The sequence below is a fragment of the Amphiura filiformis genome, chromosome 8 (assembly GCF_039555335.1).
Source record: "Amphiura filiformis chromosome 8, Afil_fr2py, whole genome shotgun sequence".
In the NCBI taxonomy this organism is placed as follows: domain Eukaryota; kingdom Metazoa; phylum Echinodermata; class Ophiuroidea; order Amphilepidida; family Amphiuridae; genus Amphiura; species Amphiura filiformis.
In genome coordinates, this window is record NC_092635.1 from 17,384,648 (window position 1) to 17,396,627 (window position 11,980).

At 37.5% G+C, this 11,980-nt stretch overlaps 2 protein-coding genes across 2 annotated transcripts in view; one reads left to right on the forward strand and one right to left on the reverse strand.

Moving 5' to 3' along the window:
- Positions 1-11,355, reverse strand: part of LOC140158712 (uncharacterized) — a 61,976-nt gene extending 50,621 nt beyond the window's left edge. Inside the window, exon 1 of the mRNA XM_072181902.1 lies at positions 11,119-11,355. Within this exon, the coding sequence (XP_072038003.1) occupies positions 11,119-11,137 (19 nt within the window). The 5' untranslated portion in view covers positions 11,138-11,355. The remainder of the gene's footprint in view (positions 1-11,118) is intronic.
- On the forward strand, positions 1,067-8,898 carry LOC140158711 (gamma-butyrobetaine dioxygenase-like). The gene is made up of 5 exons (XM_072181899.1): positions 1,067-1,784; positions 3,575-3,680; positions 6,670-6,887; positions 7,568-7,734; positions 8,393-8,898. The coding sequence occupies exons 1-5, from the start codon at positions 1,246-1,248 to the stop codon at positions 8,557-8,559; spliced, it is 1,197 nt and encodes a 398-aa protein (XP_072038000.1). The 5' UTR covers positions 1,067-1,245; the 3' UTR covers positions 8,560-8,898.
- Positions 11,356-11,980: the final 625 nt, after the last annotated feature.

Sequence of the window (11,980 nt, forward strand, 5' to 3'; positions counted from 1 at the left end):
TAAAAGTGGTACCATTGTTTCGAATAAAGGGGTTCCGCCATTAAATTGGTCACTGATCCGGCATCATATTAACGCTCTACACAACAGGCGAGTATCAATAAGTGACCACACTACAGTCATGTGTAAGGGCAGTCATGTGTAAAGTGGTACCATTGTACTCAATGTATCCCAAATGTGTGCTTGTGTGGGTCTGAAGACTATAAGGAGGCTTTAGCTGTCGATGCAATCATCTTTACCACCCACCTGACGATAGGTGTTTCATTTAAATAAATTGAATGCTCTTGGTGATCGATTACACATTAGAATGTATGAAGGCTGCCATTTCCAGTCCATATATCTATATTACACTATAATGGTAATCGCTATACGTATAACATGTAAGTATAAGTATAGGCCTATAAAGGTTGTTTTTAAGAAATGTCCATTTAATTTTATTTTAAGAAGGAGATTGGTATAGAAATAGTGGCGTACCCAAAGAGGGGAGGGAATGGGGAGGGACAGATTCACCTCTGTGAGAAGTCTTGGGAGGGGGGGGAGGAAGAGGGAGGAGGGGGATATGGAGAATGAGAGAGGGCTGGAGGAAGGGATAATAAAGACAAGTAGATAAATAGAAATATAAGGAAAATGATGGGAATGAGAGAGGGAGGGTGAGAGGGACAATGAGAGCGAGGGAGTGATAAAATGTAGGCCTAGGAAAGAATAAGTACAGAGAAGGGAAAAGAAAGGAATGATGAATACATTTAATAATAATTATTAGGCATATATAATAACTAAACACATAACAGCACTGGGCAGCCATTCGACGATGTCAATGCCTTTATTCGTTACGTAATTAAAACGCCCAGTCAGATGTATTTCACACCTACCAAACACAACTCACCCAATTTCGCAAACTGGACGTTGAATGTACACTCTCATGAATATTGATTGGCAACATTTTCCAATATGTCAGCGCTCTAATCGGAAACAATAGAACAATAGACCCTGCAGAGCGTTGGCCAATACTATTAATTTGTTTGTTATTTAACCACATGGTTTAACACGACACACATTGGTCGCTATTGGTACACACAGCACAGTGCTTACTACATGTACCCCGGGCTTTACATGATTTGATAATCATTATATAATGGCAAAACCGACCTCGGTATAGTCCAAAGTGCACATCGTAATAATTTAAACTTGACAACAGATTATCTATGATCTAGCTCTTTTGAGTTTCGTCGTCTTCTGGATAGGAATAAAATGGCCACAGTACTTTCATCCATCGAACGCAATGAAGCCAACCGTATGTACCATATTACGCTAAGTGACAAATCTGTGCTTAGATTTCCATACGTATGGCTTCGAGATAATTGTCGGTGCGCTGATTGCTTCGATCCGAGTTCTAGATACAGGACTTGTCGCGTGATTAAACTCGATGCTGATATTATACCAGTATCAGAGGAGATCGCCAATGACGGGAAAACACTGCAAATAAAATGGCCTGAACTGCATACTAGTTGTTATCCAGTGTCATGGTTGGTGCAGATGAGGTTCTCCGAAAGCGCTCCAGAGTGGATTGACCCGTTTAGATACCCTAAACATCTATGGGGAGCCGAGATGAAAGATATGATTCCAACCTTTCAATTTGATGATATTATGAATTCTGACCAGACCTTGTATGATTGGTTGCAAGCAATGGTAACTTACGGGTTGTCAGTCATCAAGAAAGCACCTACTGAATGCAATACCATCGACAAGCTGGGCAATAGGGTGTTCTTCCTCAAACAAACACATTATGGGTAGGTATAACCTGAGTACCATATCAAACAATAATAATAATAATAATAATAATAATAATAATAATAATAATAACAAACACTAATAACAAGGATGATAAATAAGATAATAATAATAATAAATTAATAACCGCATGAAAAACATATAAACTCTGACTGTCATGATCTATGCAATCGTCATTAAGATCATCATGATCAAAAACAATCATGTGAGTTTCCTCGAGATGAAATGGTCAAGGGTTTGTTTGCGTAGTTCGATAACATTTGCTAAAGCTATATATAGAATTGCAGATTCATTCCTTTGCTAAGCTCTTTGATAATTGTTCTTATGGCGCTATATATTTTCCTAAAATGAACACAGCTTGAACTTCTTCTTGGGCTTTTGATGAAGGAAAATACCATAATAAAGCCCATCCATGCTACATGTTGTTTCTTCTTTTGTCTGGTTTACTCATTCAGTGGATGTTTTAACGTAGTAGTCATTCAGTGGATGTTTTAACGTATCCACTGTTCTTCCATGAGTCACATTAAGATAGGGGGGTCGACAGGGAGATACCATGTCACCAAACCTTTTCAACGCAGCTCTGGAAGCCATCATACAAAAGCTTGACTGGGAAAAGAAAGGGATCAACATCAATGTGGAGAGGATAAGCCACCTGAGATTTGCAGATGATATTGTATTCTTTGCAGAAAACCCGGATGATGTGGGGTCTATGCTGTTAGCCCCCAACAATGAAAGTAATCATGTGGGCTGAAGATCAACATGAGCAAGACCAAAAGCATGTTCAACAGATTCGTCACCAAGAAGCAAGTCTACATTCACCAAACAGCACTAGAATAAGTAGAAGAATATGTATACTTGGGTCAAGTTGTCAAAATGAGCCACAACCACTTTGACGAAGTTAGAAGAAGAGTAAGGGCAGGATGGGGTGCTCTTGGAAATGAGGTGATGCAGAGCAATGGCAACATCTCATTATGTCTTAAAAAGAGAGTCTACCAACCAGTGTGTCCTCCTAGCCACGACATACGGCTGAGAAACTGGGCCATGACTCAGAGAATGGACAGCAATTGAGAGTGGCTCAACACAGTATGGAAAGGAACATGCTCGGGATCACAAAAAGAGACAGGAAAACAAATGAGTGGATCAGAAGCATGACAAAAGTCACCGATGCCATCCAGACTGTGAAACAAAAGAAGCGGTCTTGGGCTCGTCACCTATCTAGAACATCAGACGGACGATGGACCAAACTGGTTCAGAATGGATACTTCGAAATGGTACTAGACACCCACGCAGGACAAAGAAAGTTAGATGGAGGGATGAAATCACAAAATTTGTCAATGTAACCTGGATGAGAAAGACGTTGGATAAATCAGACTGGCGTCACCTTAGAGAGACCTTCACCCTGCAGTGGGTCGACGACTCGACGATGGCTTAGGATGATGATGATGATGATTTCAGAACAGAATGCAGACTATTCCATGCTTCCTCCCCCCACCCCACCCAAACAGGAAAGAACGTCTTCCAGCTTCAGTTCTGGGTTTAGAACTGTATTCTAAATGTGGTCGTACTTTATGGACCCAACCATCATATTTGCTCTGTTGCCGACCATAGCAATATGATTTTCAAATTTCACCTCCAGATCGCCAGCTGCCAGGTGTTTGACCACAAACTCCTATGTTAAATATAAACATGATAAAACTCTGTGTCATCCGCAAAAATCTTGACATAAACTTTCCACTACATTTGGTAGATTATTGATGAATATACATTGATTTGTTGTTGTTAATTTCAGCAAGGTTTCTCAGGTGATCTATCAGGCTGACAATACCAACCTCGGATTCACAACTAGATCTCTTGTTCTCCACGTGGATCTGCCGTATCTGGAACACTCACCAGGAGTAGGTACAAGTTTTTTCAACCTTGACAACTATTATAAGGCTAGTAACACACATCAGGAAATTATCATTTCAGATGATGTTTTCAAAATAACCGGTACCCATCATTTTTATGTTAATCATGATAGCCAATCATTTTGATCCGGTATACGGGAATTACGGTACATAATTGGCATGATTCATGAAAAACAGGAAGGGCGCTGTTTTTAAAGACCCACCTGAGCAGGTGACCTTCGGGGACGAAGCTTAGAGAAATCATTTTTGGTCCATGCATCAGATATGATGAACCATCTGTCATGAAAATGATCATGAATTCTTGGATCACATGTCCCAGTGTTTCTATATAAAAATTGCTTTGCCGATTTGGTCCTTTTTTGCAGTCAACCAAAATCATGTATTTCTTGTTGAACGTGTCTATAACTCCAAACTGATTCTGCTCATGATACTTAGTTACACTTCATCACCATGTTAATGTTCCTCTAGGGATGTAAATTGTGAATTTCATCATCACTATCTTAACTCGTGCAATATGAAGGTAAAATAACTTTTATTGTTTTTCTTTCATTTGGTTCAATTAATAATAAGACACCCAAAATAATCAAGACAGTGTTAGTAAGTTAAGTTATGGGTTACAGGTCTATAGTAAGGTCATTTAGTCCGAAATGACTGACCCTTCGGACCAATGAGCTGTTCCCGAGTTATTAACCTAACATAAAGCACTGTTGACAGGACAAGGTGTGCACATTCGCCCACCTCACCCACACGTCCCACCCCGTGACCCTTAATACACACACCCCTACACCTCGCATACCCCCGCCGCACCGACATCCACAAACCGCACTCCGTCCACTACACATATCCCCACCCACCACACCACTTCAAACACACTCCTATCGCCATACCCCACTCTGCTCTAACTCTAATTCTATTAATAACTCACATCCCTAAACAAAAGTCACTGAAAAACTCAAATAATAATTATACAGGCTAGAATATGGGAAAATGAGTCGTCGTTTTGTCAAGACTTTTACAGATTTTCGTCGCGCCCACTTGGGGAATTACATGGATTTAGATCGGATGTTTTAAAGTTCAATCGAATCTCAAAGCGATATTAAGAAAAAACGCTATAAATGAGTTGACATGTGACGTTGTTCCCATTGTTCCTTGCCCAGCAGTATGCGCTCGCATCATATTTTGTTCAGGGCCTGTAAAACTCACACCACATCACAATAAGGCTGTTGAACAGTGTATAGCACATCTATAGACCAGTCCGAGATTTAGTCGCGAACCGAAGTGACAATGTATGAACACTTTGCAAACAACATCGTCCCATCCCAGCAGAGACTTAGTTTATTTCACATTAAACGTGCATTGAAAACCTACATTGAAAGTCCATAAAACTCGATTGACATAGGTATTGATAATGTTAAGTGAGACGTGTTTGTCAGTTATGAAGAGTTACACTGAATAGGTTTAATAGGTAAGGTTATAATCAAGGAATTTATGCTCAAAAATTCTGTAACATCAAGTTCCCGAGCTTAAAAAATCACGTCGAATTGTTTGCATTGGCGAAATTCATTAAGGCATATATTGTTCTCCAAAGTTGGAAGTAAGCACTAATTGTTTCTTTGGAGTTGTCAACACACCAACGCAAAATTAGAGGAAAATCGGCTCACGAGAAATATATGAAATCGCGTCTGCACAAAAAACAGCTTGGGCTAAAATGCAACATCAAATACTAAGTATACCAGCTCTACTAAGTAAATTTGCGTAATTTCCTATGAGTTTGCAAAAGTGATAATGCTAAAAGGTTTCTTATTTACATCCACCATCAATTTTGTAGCTGTGATCAATATTTCTAGGCAAAAATTCACACTAAACATGGCAGATTCCTCCCATTTTTGCCAATTATTTTCAAACATTGGCAGACTTAATAATTTCTATTGGTATTTTGAGGAAAATTGTCATAAATCATACCGGACTTGTACATCCTGAACTGAGTCAAAAAGAGGGTTACTCGTCTTAAAATTTTTTAAAAAAGCATAAAAAATATTCATGAAAACAATGTGTATAAAAACTTAGTGTTATGTCACATGCAAAAATTATCCACGTGAAAAATCACGGGATCGATGATTCCCTTTATAGACTACCTCTTTCCAATACCCTACCCCTTCTTATGTTATGGGACAAAATTACACAAATTAATCATTTAATGTGCAAATACTTCAGAAAGAGAACTATCAAAACCAAGTCTATCATAGTCTGGATATTTATGCCGTCTGGTCCTGCCCTATAACCATAAATGTATGTGGATGATCATGTGAAAATGTTATTGACTTTCCTTCCCTCTCCTGTTTTTGACCAATGGTTTTACCTTTGGCAAAAAGGTGTATGTAGCAGAAGAAGAAAGGCCAAAAGGCATTCTCATAAAATTCTGTATGTGCAAGACAGATATCAATGTGATGATAGGCACTCTTCAGATCAAATTAGCTCAAATTTGAGCATAAAGCCACCTTTTCTGAGAATATAAGACAAAAACGCATGCCTTTACACTTAACTAAAATTTGACAAGATATCCATTTACCAACCTCCGGTCCTAGATCAGCTCTCTTACTATTGATTTGAATTGATAGGTGTATACTTTGACTCGTATACCTCAATAGAATAAAATTTTACTATTCGAAATATAATAATTGCATATAACTTTTCAAAGTTCATATTTAGTTGTGATCATCACAATTTGCCCAATAGCATCAAACTAGAAACTCACCGTATTGTATTATTCTCTCTACCAAGGGCAATGTTTCCGCTTTAAAAGTCACTACTCGCGCTCGGAGAATTCCATGATATACTCCACGTGTTATAATAAAGGCGGTTTATAGTTTCCGTCCGGGCATTTTGCAATAATCACGACATATGCATACGATGTTCTTTTTGAATGCACCAGATTTTAACGTATTATTATGATTTTGAAACTTTTATCAACATACAGATCGAACTCCTTCACTGCGTCCAGCAAAGTGCAATAGGTGGTGACAATCAATTCACAGATGTCTTCAACTGCGCTGAAAAACTGAAACAAAGCAACCCAGAATACTACAAAATCCTGACGACAACATTGGTTGATTTCAGGGACTGGGGTGTACCGAAAGAAAAAGTAGCTCACAACTATGACGACCATCACCTCAAATACAGAAAACCGATTCTTGAGTGAGTACACCAAGGCAACTAGGGTTAATTAAAACATTCACCGGGACAAAACTATTATTATTCTACGTGTTGCTCCTTTCAGTAAGATCTATGTTTTCAGAGTGTCTGGTTGGCTAATCTTACAGTTGCTCATAACCATCGTGCTCCAAAAAACTCGCAACAATGTTTTGCACGGGTTTTGCAGAGCTCTAACCAAATTTGTAATCACATCATGTCGCACTTTTCAAATGAAGCCATGCGTTTGCAATTGAAATTGATAGGAATCAGAAAAAAAACCAATACATTTATGATGTTCATGATGATTCTCTGTCTTGTCTTTTTTTTTTTTGATAGTCACATTGGGAAATATAGGAGAGGGGGAGAAAAAAATGTAGCATCCTTTGTTAACATCAGCTGCACATGACATGTTAGAGTAGCATGATATAGGGAATCGTGAAGAAATTCGAAATACGTTGGTTCCTAACGTGTTTTGTTTAAACACATGTTCAAACATCAAAATTGAAATAGATTATTCAGGAAATAGAATAGCACGATTCCTCACTGTCCACATAATTATCATGATTATGTAGAAACAGTTTGCAGTGTGATTCTAAAAGAATTCTGAAGCTTTGGTTGGTTTGTTAACACTTGGTGTAAGTGTTGATCTACTTTGCTCTCGTTTGCTTTGATCATTTTTCCAGATTGTCGACAGATGGGCGGTTGAAGACCATTAACTACAGTGATGCATTAAGAGCTCCTTACTTCAGAATTCCAGTAGACGAAGTTCACATGTGGTACAAGGCTTATACAGCATTGAATGCTCTCATGTACAGCCCAGAAAACATGATACAAGTGAAACTTGATTCTGGTAAGTGATGAAAACTCGATTATGTATTTTCACATTTGATAAAAAATATTAAAAAAGAACCGAGTCGTACGTTACACTACACGTACCTAGTCAGCATTGGCCAGAGACTTGCTATAAATTGATGTAAAAAACATTCCGCCAGATACTTCGTTACCTTTGCTATCAAACTTAGGCAACACTGCCAGTGCAGTGTCTCCTTAGACTCCTTAATTTCCTTACTACGGATCAAGGAACACCCCGCGAACAATCCCACAAGCTGCTCCATTTTCTCATGTTTCTAAAATTATCAAAATCAACCGAACCAATGATGTTCCAACTTCAGATAAACCTACACAGTTTTACATGCTGTATGTACAGGAAAATAAAACCTAAACCCAAATTAGCATCACTGATCAATAGACGCTTTCACATCTATAATAATATCTGATTCTTCAACCATAATAGAGCCACCATTTGAGGAGCTCCAGATTTTAAGAAGAAAGCATAATGACACTCATATGATTTATTGCTTTTGGAAAATTATAATAAGTCTGATTCGTCATTTTCAGTGGTGTATATTATTTTGATATCAACGGCATTAATTCAATACTTAAGTTGCTATGATCATGTGAAATAAATTGAAATTGAATAATAGTCATTGTGTTTAATCTTATCGTAGGTGAGATTGCCTGTTTCGACAACCAGCGTCTTGTCCATGGACGTATGGCTTACAAGATGTCAGAAGTTGGTAAAAGTAGGCATATGGAATCGGGATACATCGACTGGGACCAGGCAACTTCAAGAATGCGAGTTATCAGGGAAAGACAAGGAGAAGACCCCATCTAATGGGTTGCAAGAGAGATTTTTAAGCAAAAACTGTCAAAAATATTGTCATTTAATTAACGATTATAATTAAAAAATGACAACCTAATTAATGTATTAATTTGTCGGTACGTCGTTTCTGACAAGGGAATATTTTATACTATGAGCTAAATTTGGTTTCCATTATTAAAATCAAATAAAGTGAATTATTGTAGGGGCAATATGAATGTGAAACAATGCGATTAATATGTGATAGAAATCATAATAACCTAAAATAGTAATTTACATTAACCAAGATTGACGGGGTATCCATTATGCATTATATTAATGCGTCTGAAAATGAAAATAATGGCAAAGCGCAGCCAAACCCCGGGGGGCACTTCAATATGAAATGGATATAGGTGTAGGGCTGGTACTTTCGCACCAAGGGGCATTCGGTGAGAGCAAAATGTAAAAAATATGGGGTCATTGGGTGAGAGCGTGATTTTTGGCATTCGGTGAGAGCAAAATGTAAAAAATATGGGGTCATTGGGTGAGAACATGACCTTTTTTTAATGGAATCTTTGGGTGAGAGCCGAAACAGCGCCACAAAAACCTCGAAAATCGAATTTCTAGTTCTAAATGGCTTCAAATTTCATTGTTTTCTCAAAATAAGCAACAAAATCAGTGAAAAATGAAAGTTGCTGTTCAAATTGAACTTGTAAGGGTCTTTGGGTGACAGATCAAATGGAAAAATAGGGGGTCTTTGGGTGACAGAGCATGTGTTCGTAAAAAAATATGGGGTCTTTGGGTGACAGCGATGCTGAAATAGGGGGTCTTAACAGCCCTACATACGCGTCACCTCCAAAGATGGAGTGCCCCCCCGGGAGCCAAACCTCCTGAAGGTACATTATTCAGCCATAGAGGATATTGTGACCCCTTTTATTTCTACTGTATTACCCAACAAGGGCATGATTTGAAAAGAAAGTGCTAAACTCTTTTCCAAAATTGTTTAAACCGTTCATAACAATGAGCTACAAGGTATAGCGCTTAGGCTGCGATCACATAAAAGTATACGGTTGCTTACATCAACGTCAAGGGCGCAAACTTAGCTCTCAATGCCGTTTGTTCTGTTCAACTTGCTTGTTTTAATCTCAAGATATGTTTTAGGGTAAAATCATAATTGTGCCACTTTTACTGGGGAAGATGGCTGTACATGTAAATCAATGATAGACGTTGATGCGTCTAATGCACTCCCCGGCCCTTCGGGGCTTGTGCATTAGACACATCTACATCAGCGTGCGTGCATTATTTTGTCTAATTTCTCTCCCAACAAGTAACACGCGTTCATTAACCTATAGGCCTAAGTGTGCAATATTTGTTTGTCTTTTAACATGTCTTGAGTGACAAAGAAAACAATATTTACCATGATAAAATCATCGAGATGCATATGTATTTTACAGCAGAATGTGAAATATTTATTTATCTTTTAATCTGTACAAAGAGATTCATTATTATACCTGTATCATGATAAAACAGTAAAAACAGTAAAAACAATTGCAATTTTGTATTGTTTTGTAATTGATTCATTCTTTTGATTTCACGAAGGAACTCTTGATTAACTTGATGCTATCATTGATTTACATGTACGGCCCTCTTCCTTAGTAAAAGTGGCACAATTGTGATTTTACCCTTTCGTTGTTAACTAAATATATCTCGAGGATAAAACAAATAAATTGAACAGAACAAACAGGCCGCAGTCGAGAGCTAAGACTATGCCCTTGACGTTGACATTAGCAGCATGTCATAACGGTATTTTCTAATTGCCAAAGAGGGCGCTTTTCACTTGCACAATTTTTTTGAGACAGGCTGTTACTCCTATGTGAACTCAGCCTGATCGAATATTATTTTCATGCTTTATTTTACAGTGGTCCAATTTAAGTGTATACTTATATTAGAAGTGCAACTTTACAATTGTCCATCACTATTACTCATTTGAGTAAAGCCATTTTTCTTATAATAAATCCACTACCATATTGCGGAAAATTAAATACATAGCAACAACGTTTAACTGATCCGAGTAACGTGTAATAATGAACTACCCATAATCATGGTAAAAGAACCAAAAATTAAACAATTTGGTTAACATTTTAAACATACATGTCCATGCACATGTATTTGCTGGAATGATATTGGACCTTCAGCCAAAAACAAAAAGTGTGTGATAAAATCAATTGTGTGCATGTGAATGTTTTGAAGCTTCTATCCAGTTATTCCCTATCATTTATTATAAATTCCAAAAACAGATATGATTTGTGTGGTGTGAAATATACAGCTTTAACCCATTGAACTATGTGAGCACCATTCGAAAGATTTTTTTAATTCTTTGAATTGTACCTGTGCCTGTGCAAGAAAGCAGTAAAGTAAGTATTTTAGCACATGTGTCAGTCATCTAAGAAAACTATTTCTGTAGCTTCATATACCTCACACTTGACTGACTATAAATATAATTTACTGTAAAAGCGCAAACAAGTATTACCATAGCATTATTACTAGGTTCAAAATGATATTAAAATAATAAAATTATAAATGTAAGTTACTCACATTTTTGTTGATCATTCATGTCTCTGCAGTCCTAATTATGTGCAGTCCATTTATTTAGAGAGTAACAATATTTCCAATGTACATTGAATTCTACAACAAGTATGGCTTGTCACCACAATTCAAAGTATATTTCACATCAGAGACCAACTCATAATTCCTCTAAGCCTATCACTACACTGTATGGAAGCAGATTCTGTTCTTGCAAAATGAGCTTATTATTCCTATTACCATCTAATTATGAGCCGTGCAGCTGTATGTTAAAATACCCAGTATTTCTACTAAAATAGTAGTCGCAAAGGCATAAATTATGTTCTAATACAATATGGAATGATTAAATTTAATTGTTATATTATGCGACAGAAAATGCAATTTGAATATTTATGATTTTATTATAAACTGTAATTTTCGTTTTTTAAAAACGTCTTTGCGTTTGCTTGGATGATAATCGGCTGTTCACAGTATTGGCAATTTGGCATAGTGTCTCGTACCATTGCCTTGTGTTTGTCTCACGTAAACTGTCTTATATCCCCCCCCCCCCGATTCTGGAATGCCCTGCTCACTTCCATCATGGAATCAAATACATTTTCTAGTTGTAAAGGGTCTCAAAATGCATCCGATAGACTTCCGATTTCTGTTCATTGCTTTGCTGGCTTATTTACTTCATGCTCTGGTGTTTCTGCTTTACATTTATATGCGCAGCTGCGCTCTTTATGAGCTTTTATGTGCGAGGCACACCGACATTGCCCGGTTAATAAGTACATTATACAGCAGAGACATTGAAATGAATACCCGGGATTGATACACGTGAATGTGCTATGCACGATTTGATATTAGACGATAAATCTTTGGATACTGGGGTAGA